This window comes from Equus quagga, chromosome 13, assembly GCF_021613505.1.
Source record: "Equus quagga isolate Etosha38 chromosome 13, UCLA_HA_Equagga_1.0, whole genome shotgun sequence".
Taxonomy (NCBI): Eukaryota; Metazoa; Chordata; class Mammalia; order Perissodactyla; family Equidae; genus Equus; species Equus quagga.
This window is the reverse complement of record NC_060279.1, coordinates 5668200-5692906: the sequence shown is the minus strand read 5'-3', so window position 1 is coordinate 5692906 and position 24707 is coordinate 5668200. Positions and strand designations below refer to the sequence as shown.

Below are 24707 nucleotides of genomic sequence, written 5' to 3'. Positions count from 1 at the left end.
AGGATGTGGGGGACGGTGCAGAGCACTTCTTTTTGGGGGAGAGCTTGAGAATGCCTCTCGAGTTTCTCAGTAGTAATATTGACTATACTGCAAAGGTTAAATCTCTTATAAGGTAGTATTTGGGAGAAAGAAAAGAAATAGGAACATATTTACCAAAAAGTAATATCATTTTTCTCTGTACTAGTGTTTGTTCTCAGACTTGACTTATGTAAATGAGTCCTTGTGGTTTTTGTTAAAATGTAAAGTAATTTACATAAAAGTGAGCAAAGAGATTTTCCCCAACTATTTAATAACAGGAGAATCATCATTTTACGTTTTAAAATAACAGCTGTGTCGAAGCCGGCTGTATTTCAGCCAGTGCCTATTGTTGGCTGAAGTAGCCAACAGCTCAGTAACAGGCAGTGATTACTCTGGCATGCGGTCTGTTGAAGGCTGGTGGAAAAGACAGCATCAAGTGGTCTAAATGTTTCACTTGAAATCACATTTAATTATGACCCTCTTTGGGGCCAGCCTGCTTGCACAGCGGTGAAGTTCGCACCTTCTGCTTTGGCGGCCTGGGGTTTGCCGGTTCGGATCCCAGGTGTAGACCTACTTACCGCTTGGCAAGCCACGCTGTGGCAGGCATCCCACATATAAAGTAGAGGAAGATGGGCATGGATGTTAGCTCAGGGCCAGTCTTCCTCAGCAAAAAGAGTAGGATTGGCAGCAGATGTTAGCTCAGGGCTAATCTTCCTCAAGAAATTAAAAAAAAAATTATGACTCTCTTCAAGTTCTATAAATTTACATTACAGCTAATTCCTATTTAATGAAAAGGGAGATGTGAAGCCTGTCAGGGCTCACAAACCAGATCTTTTAATGATCCCTCATATATGAACAATTTATGTGATCTTGAGAGCTAATAAGTGTGTTTACTGTGAATTCTCTGATGGCTCATTCAATGAGAGTAATACATAAGTAGTTAAGTTTAATTTTGCAGTTACTCTTTCTGAATCCTATGCATAGGTTCTAGAAGGATCCTTAGACTTACAGAAAGTAAGCTTTGGCTCTGTTCTCTGGTTTCTTTTCCTGCTTCCAATTCCTTCCAGTGTTTCATCATCTTGTTTTAGTTATGAATTAGTCTGATGTTGCTTATCTCCCAGGAATATAAACCTGCAAATAACTTAGTTAATATAATATTGATGCAAATAAGAAAAGCCATTTTAGGGTCAGCTTTGCTGAGACGTCTTTGAAGTATCAGAGGAGTCAAGGAGGGGATTTAGCAGGTACTTTTTAATATCACAGGACGCATTTTTGAAAAATATCAGTATTGGCTAGAACCGTGACTATTTGCTGTTTTAATCATGATAGTTGCTTCGTTGGCCTTTGATGTTAAGTTCTGTTACCCTCATTGCCTATGAAATGAGGGCAGTGATGAGAACACGATTTTCTGTTTTGTTTCACAGCTGCTTTAGGGTTTCCAAGACTGGAGCTATGCTAGTTCCTCTTTTAATATTTGCCCGTTTATCATATCACTGCTGGCATGGTTGTCCTTTAGTTTGGGGAAGACTTTTTTCCTTTTACTTAGAATTTTCCCAAAATTAGACTAATGGGCAGGTGAGATTATCTGCCATGTACCACTCATTATATGAATGTATTCTATAGGTGTTCACAAAGTTGCCTTTCTTAAAAGACAGTAAATTTCACAAATCTCTTCCAAATTTAATTCATGCCTTAAGTGGAAGGTCATTTTCGCTCTAGCGTCTCTCCTGTATTCTTGAACTGAAACAGAATGGCTTTCTATGGAAGCAATTTGTTTTCTTTGTCCAGACATATGTTATCTGTCTGATAGACCTGTTACTCAGTGAACAATAATATGCTTTATAATGCACACAGCAATAGAATAATTACATAACCTTTCTCTTTGTTTTCGGTATTTTGCTAATCACCATTCTCCTTAGTGCATTTTTTCCATGTCTTAGATTTAGAGGTCATTCTTTAAGCCAAAATTCTTCCTCCTACTACAGGATTACCCGAGCAGAATTTTTAGCACTTACGATGGGCCATACAAGAACGAAGGGTTTGACTTCGTGGGGCTGAGCAGGCAAGGTTGTAGCTGGGGGTGAATATCCAGGAATTTGGCGGAGTTTGAAAGACTGCACACCCTCTAAGTGCAAACAAATATTGCGCTTTGCAAAGTCTCATTTCCTCAGCATAACCCATCACTTATAAATACTAACTTTTAAAAAATTGTTCATGGTGTTAAATGAAAATTGCTTGTTGGCTCTTTGTGTTGCTTTTGTGTATCTGATACTTATTTCTGCTCCACGTGCGGAGGGGGCTGTGTGTGGTGGGGTGGTTTTCACTGTGGAGCACGAGAGCGAGAGGAGCAGGAATCTGTTAGGAACAATCAGGGAAACTCTGCTAGGAAATCGATGGGGAAAATCTGTAGAGGATTCTTCTGGAATTTCATTTTTAGTATTTCAGTATGTTTTCCTTTTATAGGCATATATGATATTTTATAGTAATCAAAACTAAAATCAGTGTATCAATAAATTTTCCCAAAAAATGGGCTAAAATGAAAGCCTAAATTTTAACAGCAGCTATGAAGAAGATACTTGTTGTTCTGTCTTTATGCTTCATCATTACTGTTTACCTAAAGAAAATATCTTATACCAGTAAAAATATTTCATATTTTCTGATGCTTGTTTACTTATAGAGTATTATCTAATTTAAATGTCTTACTATTTGATTATTTAAACTTTTACCTTTATTCTAAAATTATAATGAAAATTCTTGAGAGATGTTATATATTAAAAGATACTTGAATATTTGATTGGATTCTCTTTGACAAATATCAAAATATATCCTTTTTTTGGATCTCTTTAATAATTGTCTCATTTTAATTTCCTTTTATTCTAAGGTTATATTAATAAAATTGCCATGCTGTGGTAGGCGTCCCACATACAAAGTAGAGGAAGGTGGGCACAGATGTGCGCTCAGGGCCAGTCTTCCTCAGGAAAAAGAGGAGGATTGGCAGCAGATGTTAGCTCAGAGCTAATCTTCCTCAAAAAAAAAAAATGAATAAATAAATAATAAAATTAATGGCTATTACCTGTTGAAAGTTTACCATATGCCAGACACTGTTCTAAATATTTTCATATGTATTTAATCCTTTAATTCTCACAACAACACTGTGAATTAGGTCCTATTTGTGTGCTTATTTTACAAATGAGAAGATTAAGGCAGGCACAGAGAGGTTAAGTACATGGCATGGTCACACAGCTAGTAAGTGGCAGAGGCGAAATTCAAACCCAGAGAGCCTTCCTTCACAACCATTGCTCTTCATTCCTACTCCATCCTGGCTCCCTGAATAGAAATTTTGTCATTTTATGTCAGTCAAGAAATAGTTTCAAATATTTACTGTGTGTTCATAAGTAGGACATAGAATATCAAAAAAGTTTTATATAATGTTAAGGGTTGAGAGTCTAGTGAGTAAAAGTAATAAATAGAAATAAAATATAAAGCCACCCTTATTTTCTAATTTATCAAAATGTTTTTCTTAAAGTTAATGCATTTACAACTGACATTTGATGAAAATCTTGAAAATAAGACTTAAGTAATTAAATAAATTCATACCTTTAAAACATGCTTAAGTATTGAAATCACCGGTGTGAATACTGCTCAGCACCGTTGTACCATAAGTTACACCTGTCATAATTCTTGGTGACTTCCATAGCCATAATGGTAACGCATTCAAGACGTTGGCCTCTCAATCTGTCGTCCTCCTTTCTTCCAACATTCTTGCCCTCCACCTGACCTTAGCCACAGTTAAACCTTGAAACTAGCCATTATAAATCACTGTAACTTCTTCTCCTCCCGTGTTTCAGTTTCGAGTTTCCTATCTCTTAACTTTCCAGCCCATTTCCTCTAACACACTGATTTCAGTAACCATCCCCTCCCAACAGGAGCTCTAACCCATTGATCTACCTTTTCATTGTCTCTCATCCCTCCAACCCCTAGGTCCTCACTTACTTTCTTATTCAATTTAAATTTTTTTGTCCATCATTATTATCATTCCCTTGCATACACTATCAACTCCCTTATCCCTCTCTTTTTTTGATTGTATTCTCTTGGTAAAATCCCCCACACTCATTAAATTCAACTCTGTACCTAATCTTTGCCTGCACCCCTACAGCTCAACATGGCTGGAGAAGAATACACAGAGATCCTGAATGTTCTCCTTTTGCATTCATGATCTCTAACCTCAAGAGGGCCCTTAGTGCTGCTCAGTAAACATATTATGCTTTTCTAGTCCATTCACTTTCCTGCTTTCTTAAAATATATCTTATACCTTCTCTTCTCTCCTCAGATCCCAAAACCTCTTCCCCATTCTTCCTCTCAGCTGATGATAATCTTGCTGCCTGTTTCACTAGAAAATAGAATCAGTCAAAAGAGAACTTCTAGAGGGAACTTTAGAAATGTTCTATCTCTTGTTTAGGATGATGATTGCATGAGTGTATACATTTGACAAAATTCATGGGGCAGTATACTTAAAACCAATGCATGTTATTGTATGTAGATTATCACTCAATAAAAATTTAAATTGGAGAAAAAGCTTCCATAAGTTCCCACCACTACCTACACCCACCTACCTGCCACTGGGCCCATATACTGTCTTGATGCTCAGGAAGAATGTTCCATCCTTTTAGATAAGGCCAATTCCTCTACTTATACTTGATTCCATCACTCCAGCAATTCTCTCTTCTCCTCCCTGCTTCATTGGCCTTTCCCTTTATTGGATCATTCCCTCAGCATGTAAATGTACCATTACTTCTCCCACTTTAGAAACAACATCCCTTGGCCAGGCCCAGTGGCCTAGTGAGTAAGTTCAGCACGCTCTGCTTCAGCAGCCCAGGTTTGGTTCCCAGGTGCAGACCTCCACCACTTGTCTATCAATAGCCATGCTGTGACAGGGTCTCACATACAAAACAGAGAAAAATTGGCACAGATGTTACCTCAGGGCAAATCTTCCTCAACAAAAAACCAAAAACGAAAACCATCCCCTTCCCCCCAAAACCACCTCTCTTGATCCCACTTCCCTCTCCAGTTACTGCTCCATTTGTCTCCTCTTTGCAGCACAGTTCCTCAAAATAGTTGCCTGTTTTCACTTTTTCCAGTTCTTCTGCTCCCATTCTTTCTTGAAACCACAATAATCAGTCTTTTGCCCCTCTCTACTCCTCTGAAACTGCTCTTGTCAAGGACATCAGTGACTCTATATTGATAAATTTAGTGGTCAGTTCTCAGTCTTTACCCTACATGATATATCAGCAATATTTGCCACTACTGATAACTCTCTGTCCTTGGCACTTTTCTTCACTGTCTTCCAGGAAAGGACTGTCTCACATTTCTTCTTACCTAGTTGGCCATTCCTTCTCAGTATCCTTTGCTCACCTCTCCTCATCTCCTTGACTTTTTAATGATATGGTGCCCCTGGGCTTCCTCTCCTTTGCTTATACTCAATGCCTTCATGATCTCGTCCAACTGATAAGTTTGAATACCCTATATAACAAACATTGACTCTTTACTCCCAAATTTCTGTTTGCAGTGTGGAGGACTCTTCTGAACTCTAGACTCACAGTTAACCACGTATTTGGCATCTTCACTTGGATATCTAATAGGCAACTCAAACTTAACACATTCAAAACCAAAATTAGGGGACTTGCCCTACCAGATGAAGACCTATTATAAAGTCATGATCATTAAGACAGTATAGTGTAGATGTAAGAATAGACAAAACGTCCAGTGAAACCAAATAGCAAACCAAGAAGCACACCCATATATACATGGAAACCTCATATAAAACAGAGCTCTCATTGGAGATCGGTGGGGAAGGTGAGACACTATCCAAAAATTGTACAAGGACAATTAAATATCCACATGGGAAAAATGAAAATGGGTATCTACCTCACTTCATAGCCAAAAGTCAATAATTCTGGGTGGATCAAGAACTTAATGTGGAAGGCAAACTTTAAAAACTTTAGAAGGCAACAGGAAAGAGTATTGTTATGATCTTAGAGTAGAGAATAATTCCTTAAGAAACAGAAAGCACAAATCATAAATGAAAAGTTCCATAATAAGTGCCATTTCACACCCACCAGAATGGAAAAATTAAAAAGTCAACCAGTATCAGATGTTTGCTGTGTATGGTGGGAATTCCTGTGCTCTGATGGTTGAGGGAAAATTGTTACAACCACTGAAGAAAATGGTTTAGCAGTACTTAGCAAAACTGAATGTATATGTGCCCTAAGATTCCAGAAAAACACTTGTACATGTGCCATACCGTGTACAAGAGTGCTTGCAGCAGAATTCTTTGTGATTGTATGTGTGTGCAAGCTTGCGTGTATGTGAGAGAGAGACAAGAAATTAGCTGAATGCCCATCAACAGGAAAATGAATAATATGCTCAATCATACATTGGAATCTATATACTAATAAAAACAAATGAATTACCGCTATACACATTAACATGGAGAGATCTGAAAAACAGTGTTTTGAAAACTAAACAAAATAAGGGAATCTTTAAGTAAACTTTTAGTTACTTCTGGGTGGAGATAGGCATGGGATGGAATGAGGATGGGGTACACAGAGGACTTTGAAGTTATTGTAATATTATTTTAATTCAGTTTAATAGTGGGTGCACGGGTATTTGTTTCATTATTTTTAAAATATTCATATATATTAAATACCTTTCTTGTATGTGTGATATATTTCAAAAATAACATAGGATTTTTGAAAAATTTTAACTTAAAGACTATTACAGAGGTCATTAATACTCCCACATCTTTAATGTTTTTAACGTGTTTCTTTTACCCACAATTTTGTGAATTACTTGTAGTCATTTTTTCCTGGGAGCTAGTACCAAGCTGCTACAACTGTAACTTAAAATCGTGCTGTCAAACTAGTTCGCTTTCAGTCAAGTTGTTAGGATCTCTCTTGTCTTCATAACATACAAGTCTTTCACAATAATGAACTGGATTCATGTTTTATGGGATTCCCATATCTACTGATAAAAAGAGATGTAGTTGTTATTGCCAGGTTGGCCCCATGGCCTAGTAGAGTTTGCGCGCTCTGCTTTGGTGGCCCAGGGTTTCGCTGCTTCGGATCCTGGGCGCTGACATGGCACTGCTCATCAGGCCACGCTGAGGCGGCGTCCCACATGCCACAGCTAGAATGACCTGCAACTAAGATATACAACTGTGTACCAGGGGGGATTTGGGGAGATAAAGCAGGAAAAAAAAAAAAAAGATTGGCAACAGTTGTTAGCTCAGGTGCCAATTTTTAAAGAAAAAAAAAAAAGGAAAAAAATTGTTACTGCCCTCAGCATAGAGTACTGTGGACTTCATGTTGGGCCACAGAAAAAGCCTTAAGAGTGAACTGAAAGTTTTCAGTGCTCCAACTTTTCATACATTCATGCTATTTTCAGGAAAAGTCAGCGCCATCAATGTATACATGTATTTCATAAGCAAATAATTCAAGTGTTTCATATAGCTGATGTTTTTCTTACTAAAATTTTACGACTAACTTTAATCTCTGTGTGAATGTGTATCTAATAGGAAATCGCCCGGCATTTACGCCCTGGAACACTCAGAGCGATCTTTGGTAAAACCAAGATCCAGAATGCTGTTCACTGCACTGATCTGCCGGAGGATGGCCTCTTAGAGGTAAGATAAAGGGTAAACATCCGATTTTTATTTCAAGCTCATAAATAACCTCAGCAGTTCTGGTGTGTAAGAAACCATTTAATATTCTTGGATTATGCTGTTACTTGGCCGTCTAATGACTTCAGACTGCAACTTTAAAAGACCAAATTGTAGGATGCTGGATATAACTGGATCGTCTTCAAAGAATTAAAAGAGATGTTTCTGATTGGCATATGTTATGGTTTAAAAATAGTTTAAAAAGTAAAAAACTATAGCATCAACTAAATAATGTGAAATTTGTTTAAATATTTGTTTTAAAATCAGGTAAAAATACCATTAACCTCAGTTGTTATTCATGAAAATGTATCAATGAAAATTAAGTGGAACACGCAATGTGATAGCAGTAAAAGTAATAGCTACCACTTATTGACTCTTTTTATATACTAAATTCTACTACGATAAATGCTTTGTATAAATTATTTCTTTTAATTTTCACAGAAACTCTAACAGGTTGGTATTATTATGACTGTTTTTTTAGGAAAATGAAATTGAGACTCAGAGATGTTAAGTAACATCCTCAAATCAAACAGCTACTATAGGACAGAACCGTAATTTGACTTCTCATATGTGTGATTAACATAAAATAAGAAACAATGAAAGAATTATAAGAAAATATAAGTGAAAATTTGTTTGATTTAGGGTTAAGAAAGTCATTTCTAGGCCAAGCAAAGAAACTTTAAAGAAAAGATTGATATTTTTTCCTTGTAGTTTAAAAATTTTTTATGTATCAAAAGGAACTAGTGAAATTAAAAGACAGATAATAAATTTAAGGGATTATAGTATAAATGACATAAAAATGATTGATATCCATAATACATATTTATTTTAGAGAGTATTATGTTTTACGTCAAATCGCAGTCTTTTTTTTTTTAATTTCTACCTTTGAAGTCATACATAGAAAAGCCTCCCCGAAACATTTTATTTTCTTACATTGAAATGTTCAATCCACCTGGAATTTACTTGACTTATGGCATGAGGTATGGATCTAGTTGGCTGTCACAGCATTGTTTATTAAATCCTTGCATTCTTTCATTGTTATTGCTTATTTATTGAGTACTTATATACACCTCTGCCTGTTTCTGAACTTTCAATTTTATTCCATTGGCTGTGCTGGCAAAATACTATTTTTATTATTGTAGTTTAGTTAACTTTAAGAAAGTTTCTTCTCTTAAATTGATTCCTCCACACGCACTTTACATGAGTTTACCAAATTGTTTACCCCACCCCCACAGGATGCAATGGGACTTTGACTAACGTTACAATATGTTCATAAGCGATTGTGGGAGTGATGTATCTATCACAGCGAGTCTCTCCACTGCATTGGTCTATGCCTCTCCTTTTGTGTAAGCCGTGGAGTCTTTTTTCATATAAATCGTGGACATAGCCTGTGAAATTTATTCTCATCAGTTTTTGTTGCTAAAGAGAATGACTCCATTAGCTCCATAAAAATTTTTTTGCTATAATCCAACATGTTAATCTGCTAAAATCTTATCTAAACTGTGTACTTAGGTATGAAATTTTGACATTCTTGTGAAATATAAAAACATAACAAACTTCATTTTTCAGTTACTCAAAGGATTAAATATTTATTTTAAATTTTCACCTATTTTATAAATATTCCCTTCACCTTCTGATGGCTGAGGACCCATAGACTAGGTTTGAATACAGGCTGTTGTTCAGTGAAACTGAAATATTACTAATCATGAAACTTATGCCCATTGAAAAACATTATCCAAAATATGCCTGTGATTTTGCTCATACAATATGAAACAGACTGTTACTGCCTGCAGTTTACAAAGCCATTTTCTAAATGATTAAAATCTTTCTAACCTAATTGCACAGATGATTTAATTGCAAATTAATGACTGTGTGGTTTAGAGGATTAATCAAAAACTGGAAGTTGGAGCTCCTGCAGTCTCTGCTCATGTGGCCAGTGACTCATACTTGATGTGACCTTGGATAAGTCATTTTTTCTTTCCATGCCTCGCTTCTCTTCTCAATAAAATGGAATAAAGAATGCTGATATAACCAAGGGATGTTCTCTTAGTTAGGGATTAACTATTTGCAGAGTACTACTTGGCTTGAAGTTACATGACTTTATAGGAGATAATCATCATAGTAATTGTTTTGTAGAATGATGAAAATATGAATCTTTCCTGTTTTTGTTTTCCAAATGTTCTTTAACTTGGTTATATCACTTGTGGTTACAAAATAAAAATTTAAGAAGTATATAAAGTATTTCATTGTATGTATAAATAGTTGATCAAAACAAATCTGAATTTCTATATATAATTATTTCTGCATTGATTCTTGTTCTGTACACTCTGGAAAAAAAAAAATGAGTTAATCAAGCATCTACCAGGAATCAGCATAGCTGTAGGGTGAGTAAGACGAGTGGACAGGCCTAGATTTCTTGGCTGTGGTTAGCACGGGCTCTGCACACACTGACACTCATCATTTATCTTTTGTTTTATTTTCTATCTGGAAAGGAGAGTTGTGATTTTTACTAGTACATTGTCAAAGAGGGAACAACGTGTACAAAGACAAGAGCAAACAGCTTTCTCTAAGAGATCTAAAAATAGTTTAGTAAGGCTGGGGCTTTGACCTTGAGGTGGAAAAATGACAAGAGATATGGCTGGAAAAGTCAGCAAGGTCTTGTAAAGTCATGTTAAGACATCTGAACTTTATCCAGAGGGCAATGGGAATCCAAATAAATGTTTTATGCAGGGGCGTAGCACAGTAGTATCTGTGTTGTAGGGTTCACGCTGGCTGCAGTCTGCAGAACAGATCAAAGGAGGGTGGGATGGGGTCAATCTGAGGGAGAGAGACCAGGTAGAACGCTGCTAAGGTAATTCAGAAGAAGATTCTGGTAGCCTGAATGGGTATGGCAGTAGGGATAGCCAGAAGCCGTGAGCTTCAGCAGACATTTAGGAGGGTAGGACTGACAGCCTCAGAGAGTGATTGGAAGTGAAGGGTAGCCCGTGGCAATGAGACAAGATTAACTGCCATCCCCACATACAAATGGAGGTACAGAGACTGCCATCCTTATCTGTGATACCAAACTTTCTGAAAACCAAAGTTTCTTTATAAATTTGATGGCAAAGCCTAACCTGATCTTACATATGACTATGTATAATTTTTGTATAGCCCGCTTAGTGTGACTATTCACACTGCTGCAGAAATATTAATGTATTAGATTATGGGAAACTTCCCAGACTCCTTGCGTAATATATAGTATGTATGTGTGTGTGTATATATATATATGTATATACATTCAGTGGCTTCTATATAATATATAGTATGTATACAATGTTACTATTCTAACTTTCAAAACATCTGTCACCAGGAGTTTTGAATAAAAGATAATGGAGAAGGTTTGAAACAGCCATGGAGAAAGAGCTGATTACAGAATATGGATTTATACATATTTAGGATTCAGTTGATTTGGGAGATTTATATCTATTATGATTTTATTGTTTTTCTGATGAACAGTTGGATTGATCCAGGGGCGAGATTTTTACAGGTAGGTACACTGAGGAAAGATCATTGAGGATGTTAGCAAGAGTGGTTGAAGTTATAAATAAGGAAAGATGTGATGGCAGGAGGTGCTAGAGTCAAGGGAGAAAGTAGAAAGGGACTGAATGCCTTTCTGAGGCTTTCAGACAGAGGTCCTGGAATAAGAGAGGGAGAGAGGTGTGGTCAGAGTAGACTCGTTTAAATTGAAAGTTTCAGAGGTGGAGCTTTTCATGGTGGTGCTAAGGTTCAGGGTGTGGCCTTAGAAGAGGTAGCCAGTGTGGAGTGGAGGTCAGTTTCGGTCACCACAGTTGTGGAAGCTTTAGTATTTAGTGGAATTAAAGTCACCTAGGATCAAGACCAGGGGGCAGAATGGAGAGGAAGATGGTGACCCAAAGTCTCAAGTTTTCAGCGCAGGAGAGACGTGAATTTGAGAAGTGACAGCAACAAGGACAAGAAGAGAGGATCTAGCTAGCTGGCATAGCCTCAGAGTCCAGGACTCATGCTTGGGGGCAGGGAGAAGGCTACTTTTACCATCATGGGCACAGATGCTTCATCTGAAGGCCCCAAGGAAGTGATGCCCTCCAAGAGTCCAGGTTTCATTTAAGGCTAGGAGGCTTAGTGAACAAGTTCAAGTTTCAAGGGAGTTTACTTTGATACTGAACTACCAGAGGGAGCAAGAACAGTGAGACATCGGAGGAGGGAAGAGGAATTCCAGAGTCATGTACGAGTAACAGGATGAGGGAACATAGTTGACTAGAATGGTCTCCATCTTGGTGGATGGGGGTGTTGCAAGTTAATAATTGTTTTTCTGGTCACTAGTAATAGACAGTCTCAAAATAATGTCTTTAAAAACCAGGACTTTTATTTTTCTGCCCCATAATTGGAGGTCTGAAGATAGGCAGCCTAGGCCTGGTATGGCAGCTTCCCAATGTTGTCACAAACCCAGCCTCCACCTTCTTGTTCTTCTCAGTCATCTTAGCATGTGCTTTTTCCTTGTGCTCCCGGGACGTTTGTTGGAACTGTAGTTATCACTCCTGCGTTCCAGTCACGAAGAAGGGGAAGAGCAGGGGCGAAAGTGAAGAGTGCCAGCTCAGTCAGCACCCTCCTCCCCGCTCACTTTAAAGACCTTTTTCAGAAGCTGGAAGCCCCACCCAACAACTTCTGCTTATGATTTATTTGCTGGAATTTAGTCACATGTCCACCTCCTCTTCAAAGGGAGCTGGTAAATGTAGTTCTGTTAGTTGAGAACATTGCAACCTCCAACAAAATCAAGTTTGTACTAGAAGGAAGAAAGGGAGAATGAGCACTGGGGAGATGAAGAGGAGTATCTTCCAGAAGTGGTCACAGCAAGGATAACAGGGGTATTTAGCTAGGGACCGGGTTTTCAGTAGAATTGGCCGCTGCTCTTCCCTAGTATGGTGGTTCTCCACCGTCCTCCCCTGATCAGCAGCATCTGCATCACTTGAGAACTTGGTGGAAATGAGATTCTCTGGCCCCTCCCTAGACCTACTGATTCAGAAACTCCGGGGGTCAGACCCAGGAATCCAGACCTCCAGGTGATTCCAGTGCCCCTAAGGGTTGAGAACCACTGCCCTGATGCAATGGTTCCCAGCCAATAGTATGCATCAAAATCACCTATGGAGTTTTTAAAATTGCGTAAGCCTGGAGCTCTCTCATAGAAGATTCTGGTTAAGTAGGTCTGGGATGAGCTTCCTATATGTGGGGTTTTGTGTTGCACGTGATTCTGATATAGCTAATAATTAAATTAACATTTGGAAACCACTGCCCTTTGAACTTTTTGGAAAAAGTTGGCCATGGTTCTGCTTTTGAGGAAAACCTAGCCCCTGTCAGCAGGCCAGCAAAGGGATTATTTTGCTGTCAGGACTCACTTAGAATTGGAAACAACGGCAGCCTCTGAAATTTGAAGGGATCTGTAGCTTCTCTCAATGGACTCAGCTGCTGCCAAGGGTTGTAACACTTCCAAGGGAGTCCTGGTCTCTGAATGGGGGGAGGCTTTGGCCTCTCCGGAAGGAGCCAGCCATCACCTTGTTGATTACCTGGATTTCTTGGCGGAAGTCTCAGTTTTGAGGCTGCCATATGCCTTCCCAGGGAGGGACTAGAGGCCTAGAGTGTGTGTATGTGTGTGTGTGTGTGTCCACACGCGTGCTCACATGCACACATCGATGTATTCTGAGGCTAACGAGGGTAGAGGCCCTGGGTCTCTCACAGCTGAAAACAATTCTTCTCAAGTCCTTCAAATCTGCACTCACCATTTAATAGGGACATGTGACTCACAGGGGTGCAAGAGATCGAGCCATGTATTTCTCTCCGCATGGGTGTGTAAGTGCCTTGAGGGCCTGGACCTCGCACAGACTTTTGTATCTCTACTCCTGTCTAGCAGGGGCAACGTATCGTGAATGAGGAGAGTGCACCTCCGTCCCCCTTCTCTTTTCATATGGCTGAAATGTCACACCCTGATGAGGGTGAGCCCCACTTTCAAGTGCCACATCCCACTACTCCCTCCTCTTACCAGTTGTCAGAAAAGTGAGCTGCTGCTAGCTTCTTTCATTGCTGACTGTGAAGGCAGGTAAAACCTGAAATATGTGCATGTGGAAAGCTCATGGTTTACGTAGATTTTCTTCCGCTCAAACATAATCTTTCAAAAGTCTCTACATTAACCTTAAAAACATCCTTAAAATGTAAGAAGCATTAGGCTATCAAATTGTGATTCTTTATGGTCCAGTTATCATTTCAGAACTAGTTATTTTCTCAGATAAAGGAATCTTGGACTAAGAAGCAATTTTGTGTTCCCTCCTGTATGCTGTCACGTATGGAGCTCGTGTTCCTTGCTAGATTACGTCAATTACTTCTACCCCAGTGAGTCCTCACACTATCTCAGTAATAAATGGATCTCTAATATTTCCCTCATTTAGTATGGTAGGAGTTTAACCTTTATTCAAGGCAACAGTGGATCTCTATAAAATGCTAGAATAATTTTTCCCAAAGAATCATAATCCTGTTTACTTCATGGAAATTTCTATAGACATTAGTACTGTAATGTGCATGTACTCCTTATAGTGACTGAAATCACATTCCATAAAGGGAGTTTACAGGTCCATAGGGCCTTCAGTTTCTGAAGTCCAGCCCCAGCTCCAGCCCTCTTTAGACTGGTTCTCTTCTCAATCTGAAAAATAACAAGCCTAATGACTTAAGGACTATATTTAATATGATTTATTCCACTTTGTATAGGCATTTATAAACTCATTCATTGTAGATGTTAGGAAATAAATCTAAATTAATTTCTTTGGGAAAGATTGGTTAATTAATAACTATGGCAAATCCATGTGAAATAAATAGATGCAGAATCATTGCACTAAAAATGACCTTAAAGTAACATTTAAGAATGTCTAAGCATTTTGTCTCAGCGCTTTTTCAGTCACAGTGGTCCTTGGATTTCAGCAGCAGCAGAATCCCATGGGGGCTTTTTAAACACACAGATTGCTGGGCCCCACTCCAAAGTTTCTGATTCAGTGGATCTGATTTGCATTTCTACCAAGTTCCCAGTTAGCTCTCATGCCGCTGGTCGAGAGCACCACGCTTTGAGAACCACTGCCCTAGGCCAAAAGCCACTGCACACTCTTAGACTATTAGGTTGAGTTGTTCTCTTGGCTAATTGTTCTCAAATTTGGGATTTTGTAGACCACGGACATTTCTGAAAACAAACCAAGCATTGAACAACAGTAACAAACCCACACTGGGTATTGACAATCAACTTTTTAAAATTTACCAAATGAGGACATTAAAAAAAGTTATTTAATCATAGAATTATGGGCTGTCTCTTCAACTGGATAAATTCCACTTTTCCCAAAGCTCACTTTATTGCTATAGCATGCCAAGGGCATGATGGCAGAAGCACTCTCTTGCAGATAGAAGAAAACAGGGTCGCACTTTCTGTAGATAATTTTGAAACAATAATAGAATCCACTAAAAGCTTGTCTGCTTTTTATTTTCACCATGCACAGGCAGTTCCAAACAATGTCAGTGGGAATATACTGCTCCCTCCCCAGGGTGGACCACTCCTGCCAGCCCTTGGTTTACCACTGTTTAATTGCCTTGATTTTCCGCATTTTGCCAGAGAGCAGTGAAATGTCATTCTGGACCAGCATCACCAGTGGAACCGTAGACAGGAGCCACTGCACTAAGTTCTGTGTGACTATGGAGTCTTTGGATTCTTAATTGTACTGAAACCTGCTATGGAAAACATATATCCTGTTTGTTAAGTCAAAGAGGAATATAAATTTTTTGAGATTTCTTTAGTCCTGAGAGTGGTAATTTTATCCATATTAAAGAAAACTGTACAAATTTTTAAAAAACATTCAAAAAACAAAGAACAAAAATCCTTTCTAATTGTTTGGAGTGGTAGAGTCGTCTTCTAACCTTAGACCACCTAGGCACAGATATGATATCATAGGTATGTATGCAAACAAAACCTCTTTATTTAACTATGACAAATTGACAAAAAGGTAGAATATTCTAATGCAAAGTAGAAAGCCAGAGATTTTTTTATAACATTGAGTCCTTCAACATAATATAAATAATTAAAAATTAATTTTCTCTTCTCAATCTATGACTAATTTTTAAGTTGACTGAAACGTGCATATATTTTATTTCAATTTCATTCATTCATTGATGAGAATGTGCAGTCATCTCGCTGGGTGTTGTTTTGAGGACACAAGCATTATAGAACCCCAGCCTTTAGGGAATTGAAAGTTTAGCTGGGAAAACAAGATAAATACACATATAAAGTTAAATAGTAATATAAAATTAAACCAGCACAAGAGAATGTTGCCATACAGTGAGTGAGTGATGAAATGTCAGAAACAGACAGTAAGTATCCTGAGAGGTTAATGGCGAGCAGTGTGACTGTGGCTGAAGGGATCAGGGAGATTTCATCAACGAAATGGCACTTGAAAAGGGCCTGGAAGAACAAGGTAGATTTTTATATGTGGAAAGGAAGAGGAAATGGCAGGCTAGTTTTGGGAGAACACTGAGTTACCCAAATCTAGTTACAGTGGAGGGTTCCTTTAGTAGCATATGGTAGATAAATTTGGAAATGTAAATTTGAGCTGGATTATAGAGGCTTCTTTCTGATGACAATAATGAACATTAGGATAATGGAGAGTAAAATGGTACCTGCTCAGTTTACTGAGCACTATATACCAGGCACTATGCTAAATGGCTTACCTGCATTACCTACAAACCCTACTGGGTAGCTCCTATTATTCCTTGTTACACGTAAGGAGAGTGAGGCTCCAGAGGTGAAATGCCTTGGCCAGCATCACACCACAAGTAAGTGGCGTGGGGCTGAAATCTGAACCTCAGTCTGCCTTCAGTCCAAAACCCTACTTCTACCCAGCAAACCAGGTCAGGGATTACAGAAAGCTTTCGAGTGCCAACTCTTGATTCATTGATAGGATTCCAAAACTACTAGTCAACTAAACAGAAAAAAATAAGGCATGGTAGAATACTGATGTCTGCCGTAAATGAGGGATGGGAGTTTGTTGGTATGTATGACACAGTGGCTACTTGGGCTCTAGAGAGCTGGAAGCCATCGAAGGATTTTGAATAGGGCGATGATCTGATAGAGTTTCCAAAACTTTAACCAGGCAGCAAAGTTTGAGTGAATAGATAATAGGAATAATGGACTCATATGCTCTAATCATCCAGTGAAAAGTCTTAAGGACCTAGGGACCTAAAACACTTAGAAATATTCTTCTACTTTAAGTAATCCATTTTACTGTAAAAGGCACAATTTTTTGAATAATCTCCATCTTGTCCACGAAACTCTGTGCTCAGTGAGAACAGTGACCTTGCATTTTTTGTTCATTGCTTAATTCCCCAGTGCCTAGGCACTCAATACGTTTTTTTTCTCAAGGAAATCTAGTAATATTAAAGATAGTGATGGGGCCGGCCCCGTGGCTGAGTGGTTAAGTTCGCGCGCTCCGCTTCCGCGGCCCAGGGTTTCGCCAGTTTGGATCCTGGGCTCAGACATGGCGCCGCTCGTCAGGCCATGTCGAGGCAGCATCCCACATGCCACAACTAGAAGGACCCAAAACTGAAAATACACAACTATGTGCTGGGAGGCTTTGGGGAGAAAAAAAGGGAAAATAAAATCTTTAAAAAAAAAAAAAAAGATAGTGATAGTAATAATAATAATAGGCACTTACTTTGTGCCAGGCACTGGGATAAGTGTTTTCAGTTCAGCAAGTACATCTGGAACCAGACCACCTGGGTTTGAATTCTAGCTCTGCCACTTACTAGCTGTTTAAGCAAGTTACTTAAACTCTTGTGCCTCAATTCCCTCATCCTCAAGGTGGGGATAATAACGGCACTTATCTTAGAGGATAGTTGCAAGAAATGAATTAGTTGATATATGTAAATCAATAAAAATAGGAATTGTTCAGTAAATGTTACTGGTTATTATTATTATATTTATCATTATTATCATAATCTTTATTACTTCATTTGACCATTGGAAAAATCAATTTATCAAAGTCAGTGGAAGGCTGTGACTTCCATGGCCAGGGTATGTCAGGCCTGTTAGGCTCTTTTACAAACAGTATCCAGTTAAACTAAACTCTAAGTATAATTTCACTGTCAGAAACCACTTAATTCTATTTTCACCAAGTACAGAGCACATACAGACCTGGTTCCCGATGATATGTTTTTAAATATAAATAAAAGAAACCTTTCTTCTTTTAGTTTAGCCCTTTACTAATGAACATCAGGTTATATTCCCTTGCAGGAGATCTAAACGTCAGTCCCCAGGGGCTAGCCTCAGGGCCATCACAGCTAAGCTGGGTCCCCTTGTTTTTTCATTTTCCAACCTCTTGTCTTGTTGTATAAACTCGATTGTCTATCACCTGGCAGTGAAATGAAACTCACAGATGATTCCTTTTTTACCTGAGGCTTGAGAGGCAAAAGCTGGATGAGCTAATAGGAAGGGAATGAGAATACATGTTTTATTTAGACAAGCAAAACTTCCCTTTGGCTACTGTTTACGAAAAACAAAATCAAAACTGTCTTCCATCCCCACTGCGTAATGCTTGCCTCTATTTCGTAACCCTTCACCATGATGATCTTCAATAATGCTGACATATTAATTTAAATGGGTATGGTCAATTCTGTATCCTTTTCCTTAACAGAGAAATGAAGGGGTTAGGAAGGGTACTTGAAATTCAGAGAGATGCCAGCAACCGTTAGTCCATTAATTGGAACCTGTTCACCAAGTGACATTTTACTTTTTTGGTAATAATTATCTAAGTGAACTGATTTGCTCTTTTGCCCTTAAATTTGTTTTTCTTAGCCATCTTATAGAGCACAGAAATATTCGTTGTGGGTTTAAAATAAATATTTTGTAATTGAATGAATGTGATTAAGAATCAGGAAGGGACCTAAAGTCACAAACTAGACAAAAGTTAAAAGACGGAGTTATCCCTGGACTATATAATCTAGATTTGATAAGACTGTAGTATAGCCAAATACAATCCTCTAGCAACAGACAGAAATGTGTTAGCTAAAATAGTAACCTGAGTTAAATATTATTTAAAACTAATAAATAAATATGCTCGCTAGTGCTTTTATTTCCAATAATCTTAGAGTTGAAAGAACTTTTAGAACAGTATTCGTGTAGTGTCTACCATGCACACAGGCATCCTATAAAAGAAAAAAGGTACAAGACCAGCACACGTAGCGGTACATGACTTTGACCCTGATATCAAGTATGGGAGACAAAGTGCCCTTTTTAACCTGAGCTATCTGTGTCTCTTCACCTAGCGCATCAGATATTGCATTCACATCACTACCTGCCAAGGCCGTCCGGTCCCTTCGTTTCCCTGATTCTGAAAGAGGAGTGAGCAGGAAGGTGGAACTGTCCACTTGTCCTTTGCTCTCTGCAGTTTGACTCTGAACTCTTGTCTTTAGTATGCACACTGCTTCATTTTTTAGCCAGTGACTAAGCATGATCTGAGTTAATAAGTAACTCTCAGGTGACTAATTAAAAGTCCTTAGAGAGGACATGGAAAGGAGCCTAAAACGTTGCTGACCGAGTCAAATTCATCCTCTTTTTCATTCATAAACTCTTATTGCTGCTCCCACTTGGTTCAGAGTAAAGGTTCTAAACCCGCTACTACTCTTTGTCCATTAGACAGTTATGGCCATTTGTGATTTAACAAGAGAGGAAAGAGGAATAGACTAATGGAAGGAAAATGATAGGCCCGGTGTTTTCAAGAACAAATGTACTGAGAAGGTTTTGCAGGTTAAGCAAAGCTTTCATAGAAATTTGAAAGGACTTTAGTCTTCAAATATCAAATATCTGTCCTATCACATAGACACTAATTTTGTGTAAGCAATTTTCTGGGAGATAGTTGTGATAACAATAGCTATTTCCTGTTCTCCTTTTACCCGAATATTCCTTCAGCCATAAAGGTAGCAACTAGAAAATATCTTAGAAGCATCTTATCCACAGCAAAGTCACGCCTTCTTTTCTTGATGCAGTTATAGATGAAATCCAAACTGCTGTAGTTTTTATTTTTAAATCTTATATTGAACAAATGTTCACTTCATATAGTTGGGAACTTGATGCAGTCATGTTTGTGGCTGAGTTTAAAAGATAGCTATGCTGTGATAGTGATTTGTATTAATTCCGTCCTGTCATCTGCTTTTTAATTTTGTATTTTTATGCATGTGTATGGTGGCAGTGTTAACTAGCTTTATTAATTTTGTATTTTTATGCATGTGTATGGTAGCAATGTTAACTAGCTTTAGCGAGTACTTACTGTGTGCCAGGCATTGTGTTACATACGTTAACATAGGTAACTGTCACTGAAGTAAATATTAACACCCTATTTACAGATGAATAACTGAAGCACAGAATGGTTAAGCAACTTACCCAGCGTCACAGAAGGGAGGCTGAACCCACGGAGTCTGGGCTCAGAATTTACATTTTATAATTTTCCCGCCTTTATATTATAATCTTAAATGTAACGAGTATTGTTTCTCCAGAGTTTGTGATAGAGTGGTGAATGAGAGCACAAAAATTAAGCTTTGGGGAAAATACTACAGAATATTGAGCCAGAATATTTGGCCTCCCTCAAAAATAATTGGGATGGTTGGATATTTACATGTATTTTATCTGTATTAACATATTTTTATTCATGAACTTGTACCCCTCGGTATTAGATGAAAAATATCAAAGTATATATTTTTCAAGACTCTCTCAACCAGCAGCCTACTACATTGTCAGCAGCAATGGGCCATTAAGCTTTCAAGGGGAATAAGGGAACATCAGGGGCCTTTGGGATGCCAAAAGATTCTTCTGATTTTAGTGTATAAATTGCTTACCTGAAGTAGGGGCACAGTCAGTAGTTGTTGAGTGACTGAGTGCATAATGCTCATCTCTCATTTTGGTAATGTGCCATATGACTAACACATCACACACACTTTCTCCTCTTGATTCCTGATCTTCCTATACATATTTCTGTTAAAGCCTTTGGCATACTGTCAAATAATTATCTGTTTCTAAGTTGCTGTTCCTTCAACGTGAGCTCCTTGAGGGCAGGAACCATGTCTTACTCACCTTTGTATCCCAAGAATCTAGCATCTGGTTATCAATAACCTGATTGACTATTGACAAGTGTTTGTGGAAGGAAAGGAAGGTGTGAGGCAGGCAGGCAGATATAAAGCTCGTATCATTGTGTATCTGTTTTACATTTAGCAAGAGGTTATTGGGTTTAATCATGGAAACTTTGAGAGAGAGAGATATATATATGTATATACACACACACACACACATATATGGTATTTTCTGGACTGGATACTGCTATGACTTAGGCCCGGGGAAGAGGCCATTGGGAATCTAACAGTATGTGTGTTATATTTTATCCCCTAGGTACACCACCCAATTTTGTTACCTAATTATGTCATCCTCCAAAGGGCTTTGGCTGTACTCGTAGTGAGCTTCATCTGTAATTATTGATAAACATATTCGTTTTTGCTGAATTTATACAAAATACCTATGTAGGTGGCCCCAAATCATTGGAGCGTCCAAATTTCTATCTCATAGTATAGATATAGGCTAGGAAGTCTGCCTTGGAAAATTACGGTTGATTTTTTTAAAAAGTACAGATTTGTTTATTACTTGACACAAGCGTGGCAGCATCAGGGTTTTTCCCCCAATAATATTAAATACTGTATCTTTCCACTTCCATGTCCCTTTTCTCCTAGTCTCGACCATACTCCCATATTTCACCACATTTTTAGCTTATTTCACTTTTTTTTTATTGCCCCTGTTGTTTTATATACAGAACATTCTCTGCATATATTCCATCAGAACATAGTCTATTCTGTCTCATTTCCAGAGTGGTTTGAGTGGGAATGCGGGCTGGAATGGGACTTGGAAAGGAAGTGAGCGTTTCAACTCTTAGTGGGGTGAGGGGGGCAGTAAAAATTGTTCTTCCGTGGAAGCTTCTGATAATGCTTTTGTCGCTTGCCTCACCCCACTCTTACCTCACCCCTCACTGTGCTGCTATAACTGACCTTATGACAGCAGTGAATCTGGCGTAAGAGATGAGTTCCAGAGTTAGTAAAACAGAAATGTATGAATTGGCCATCTCATTGAGTCCTTCCCAAAAACATTTTAAGACTATATGTTTATAGTCTGCTGTGTAAGGAATCGCAGTCCTTCTCATCATAAATACTGGTCCCCTTTGGCATCAACCTTAGAATTACGAATAGCTTAATCTGCTGGGTAAATGAATAACAACTTCAGGTTTAAAGTGGCAAAAATAATTTCTTTGCTTGGAATATCAGTGTACATAACTCTCTGTGCAAAGTTCCCCTTGTTGCTTGTTACACATTAACTCTTTGGTTATAGTACAATCACCATCTGAGAACTAAAATCTGCTGCTCACTATTCATGGGGCAATGAGAATTGTAAAACTTTGTACAGCAGTAGCACCCAACATGATATTGAACTTTTCCATAAGGTTATCATAATGGTACATTTTCTGAGTGTTGCCTTCAAACTATTTTAATAAAGACTCCATTGTTCTATTGGTTGTATGATGATTTTCTGTGACAGACACCCATAGTGACACTGATATTTTAAATGTGCCTTCTGTGTTAATAGGGTTTATTGACAATAATACATTGCAGATATTCAGTTTATTTACTATTATCCCAGTTTGTCTTCTCATTTGAGGGATATTACCTATGGCTTTTCTTAGCTTTTATACCATTGTTAATTTTGGTCCTTCAACAGTTCAGGTTAACACACATTTATTGAAGGCCTGTTTGTGCCATTCACTGTTCCAAACACCAGGGGTGATTAAGATACGGTCCCTATACTCAAAGAATTTAATGTTCTCTCAGAAAGATTGTCATCTAAATAGGTAGTTTTGACACCAGGAAATAAATGCTAGGAGGCTGATCCTTGATGGGTGTCACGGGAGTCCCTACAAGTTACCTATTTCCCAGCATGGGAGTCAGGTGAGGTGCCTGGAAGATATGAGCCCTGGTCCAGGTGTTCAAAGGAAAAAAAAGATGGGGATGGTGATTCAGGAAGAGGAGATGATGTGTATGCTGGGAAACTACATGGAGTTTGATATATTAGAGTTTAAGACAATATTGGAGGATGGCAGATAAGCTTGGAAAGGTAGCTAAGGGTCAAGTCATATGATTATTTTATGCCATGTTTAGGAGCTTGGAATTTATTTGCAGGGGTAGTCCATAGACTAACTGCCTGACATTGTAAAATGTTGTAAATACATTTCATTTTCTTGGGAAAAGTATCCAAAGCTTTTTTTTTTTGAGGAAGATTAGCCCTGAGCTAACATCTGCTGCCAATCCTCCTCTTTTTGCTGAGGAAGACTGGCCCTGAGCTAACATCCGTGCCCATCCTCCTCTACTTTATATGTGGGATGCCTACCACAGCATGGCTTGCCAAGTGATGCCATGTCTGCGCCCAGGATCTGAACCTGCGAATCCCTGGCCGACAAAGCAGAACGTGCACACTTAACCTCTGCACCACCAGGCCAGCCCCTCCAAAGCTTTACTAGATCTCAAAGTGTTCTACGATCCAAAAATTGTTAAGAATATTTGCACTGAAAGGTTTTAAGTGAGTGACCATACTGTTCATTAATTAGAATGAAGTAAAGCATTACCATATCCATGTTTCACATCATTAGAAGTTTGATGTACAGATCTATATCAGTTCAAAGATTAAAGTTGCCAGGAAGACTCCTATATATAGCAAAACAAAACCATAAATTCATTCATTGAACAAAGCTTAATCAAACCATCTTCTTGAATTGTTTGTCTTGGTATCATGGAAAATTTTCCAACCTTCTCCAGCTAGAGTGTCGGATCTTGGATACAGTTATTCAAAAATGGCTTGTGACACAGTGTTAGACACTGAGGAGGTGGTAGTGATCAAAGGAGACACTGTCCCTGTTAAAGAGCTTAGAGTCTAATGAGAAAGACAGACTTTGATCAGATAGTCACAAAAAGAAATGAACAAGTTCAAGCTGCCACCAGTGCTGTTTACTAAAAGATAGGATGAGATGTACCAGGGAACCTGACATAAAGGGGGCTTAAGGAAGGTTTTCTTGGAGGAAGTGACATTTGAACTGAGACCTGAAGAAATCAGTTAAGTGTCAACTGGGGAAAAAGGTAAAATAGACTCCTGACTCTAAAGGCCTGAAGCAGGAAAGTACTTGGTGTGTTTTGGGAAAGGAAAAGGGGAACTTAAAGTGCAGTGAGGAGAGCAGCATGAGATGACCCTGGAGCAGAAGTTGGGCCATGCAGGGCCTGGTGGACTATTTTAATAGGATAAAGAATGTGGGTCTTTATCCTAAGAATAACGAGAGGGAATTGTTGGGCAGAATGGGCTCTAACATGATCAGGTCTGTAACTTTTAAGAGATCTCCCTGTTTGCTATGTAGAAAATGAGATGAAGGAGGACTCGTCAGGGAAAAATTGTCAAATATATGTGTCACAACTGAAAATACATTGATACGATATACTTTAATTTATGGGTTGTTGTAAATTTGTTTGAGTTTTTCTGTGTGGAAACTGATGAGGCTGAACTTCTGGTTCTCTGAGCTCAGACTTCCCCACAGATGAGCTGAGAAACCGATCCTCTGAGACCTAGGAGTGGTTCCTCCCACACTGGACTGCTTCCTGTGGTGGCCTCAGTGTGCCTGCCCCACAGGAATTAGCATTTTCTGTGCGTGCCATGAGGTGACAGAGACTGAGAAGTCCCGCCCTAAACCCCTCTTCTGCCCTAACAGTTCATGATTCTAGGTTTTGAGGAAATCAAATTCTAATCTAATCCTCGCCTTTTTTTTTTTTTTTTTTAACCAATAAGAAGAATGTGGCCCAAAAAGGAAAGCGT

The 24707-nt window shown here is 38.5% G+C and overlaps 1 protein-coding gene across 2 annotated transcripts in view; it reads left to right on the top strand.

Moving 5' to 3' along the window:
* The window catches only part of NME7 (NME/NM23 family member 7), a 232761-nt gene that overhangs the window by 178101 nt on the left and 29953 nt on the right, over positions 1–24707 (top strand). Inside the window, exon 11 of one of the 2 annotated variants that reach the window (XM_046681670.1) lies at positions 7592–7699. In XM_046681670.1, coding sequence (XP_046537626.1) covers positions 7592–7699 — 108 coding nt within the window. Of the gene's footprint in view, positions 1–7591; positions 7709–24707 lie in introns of those variants that run through there. The other variant, XM_046681671.1, reaches the window with a different exon arrangement.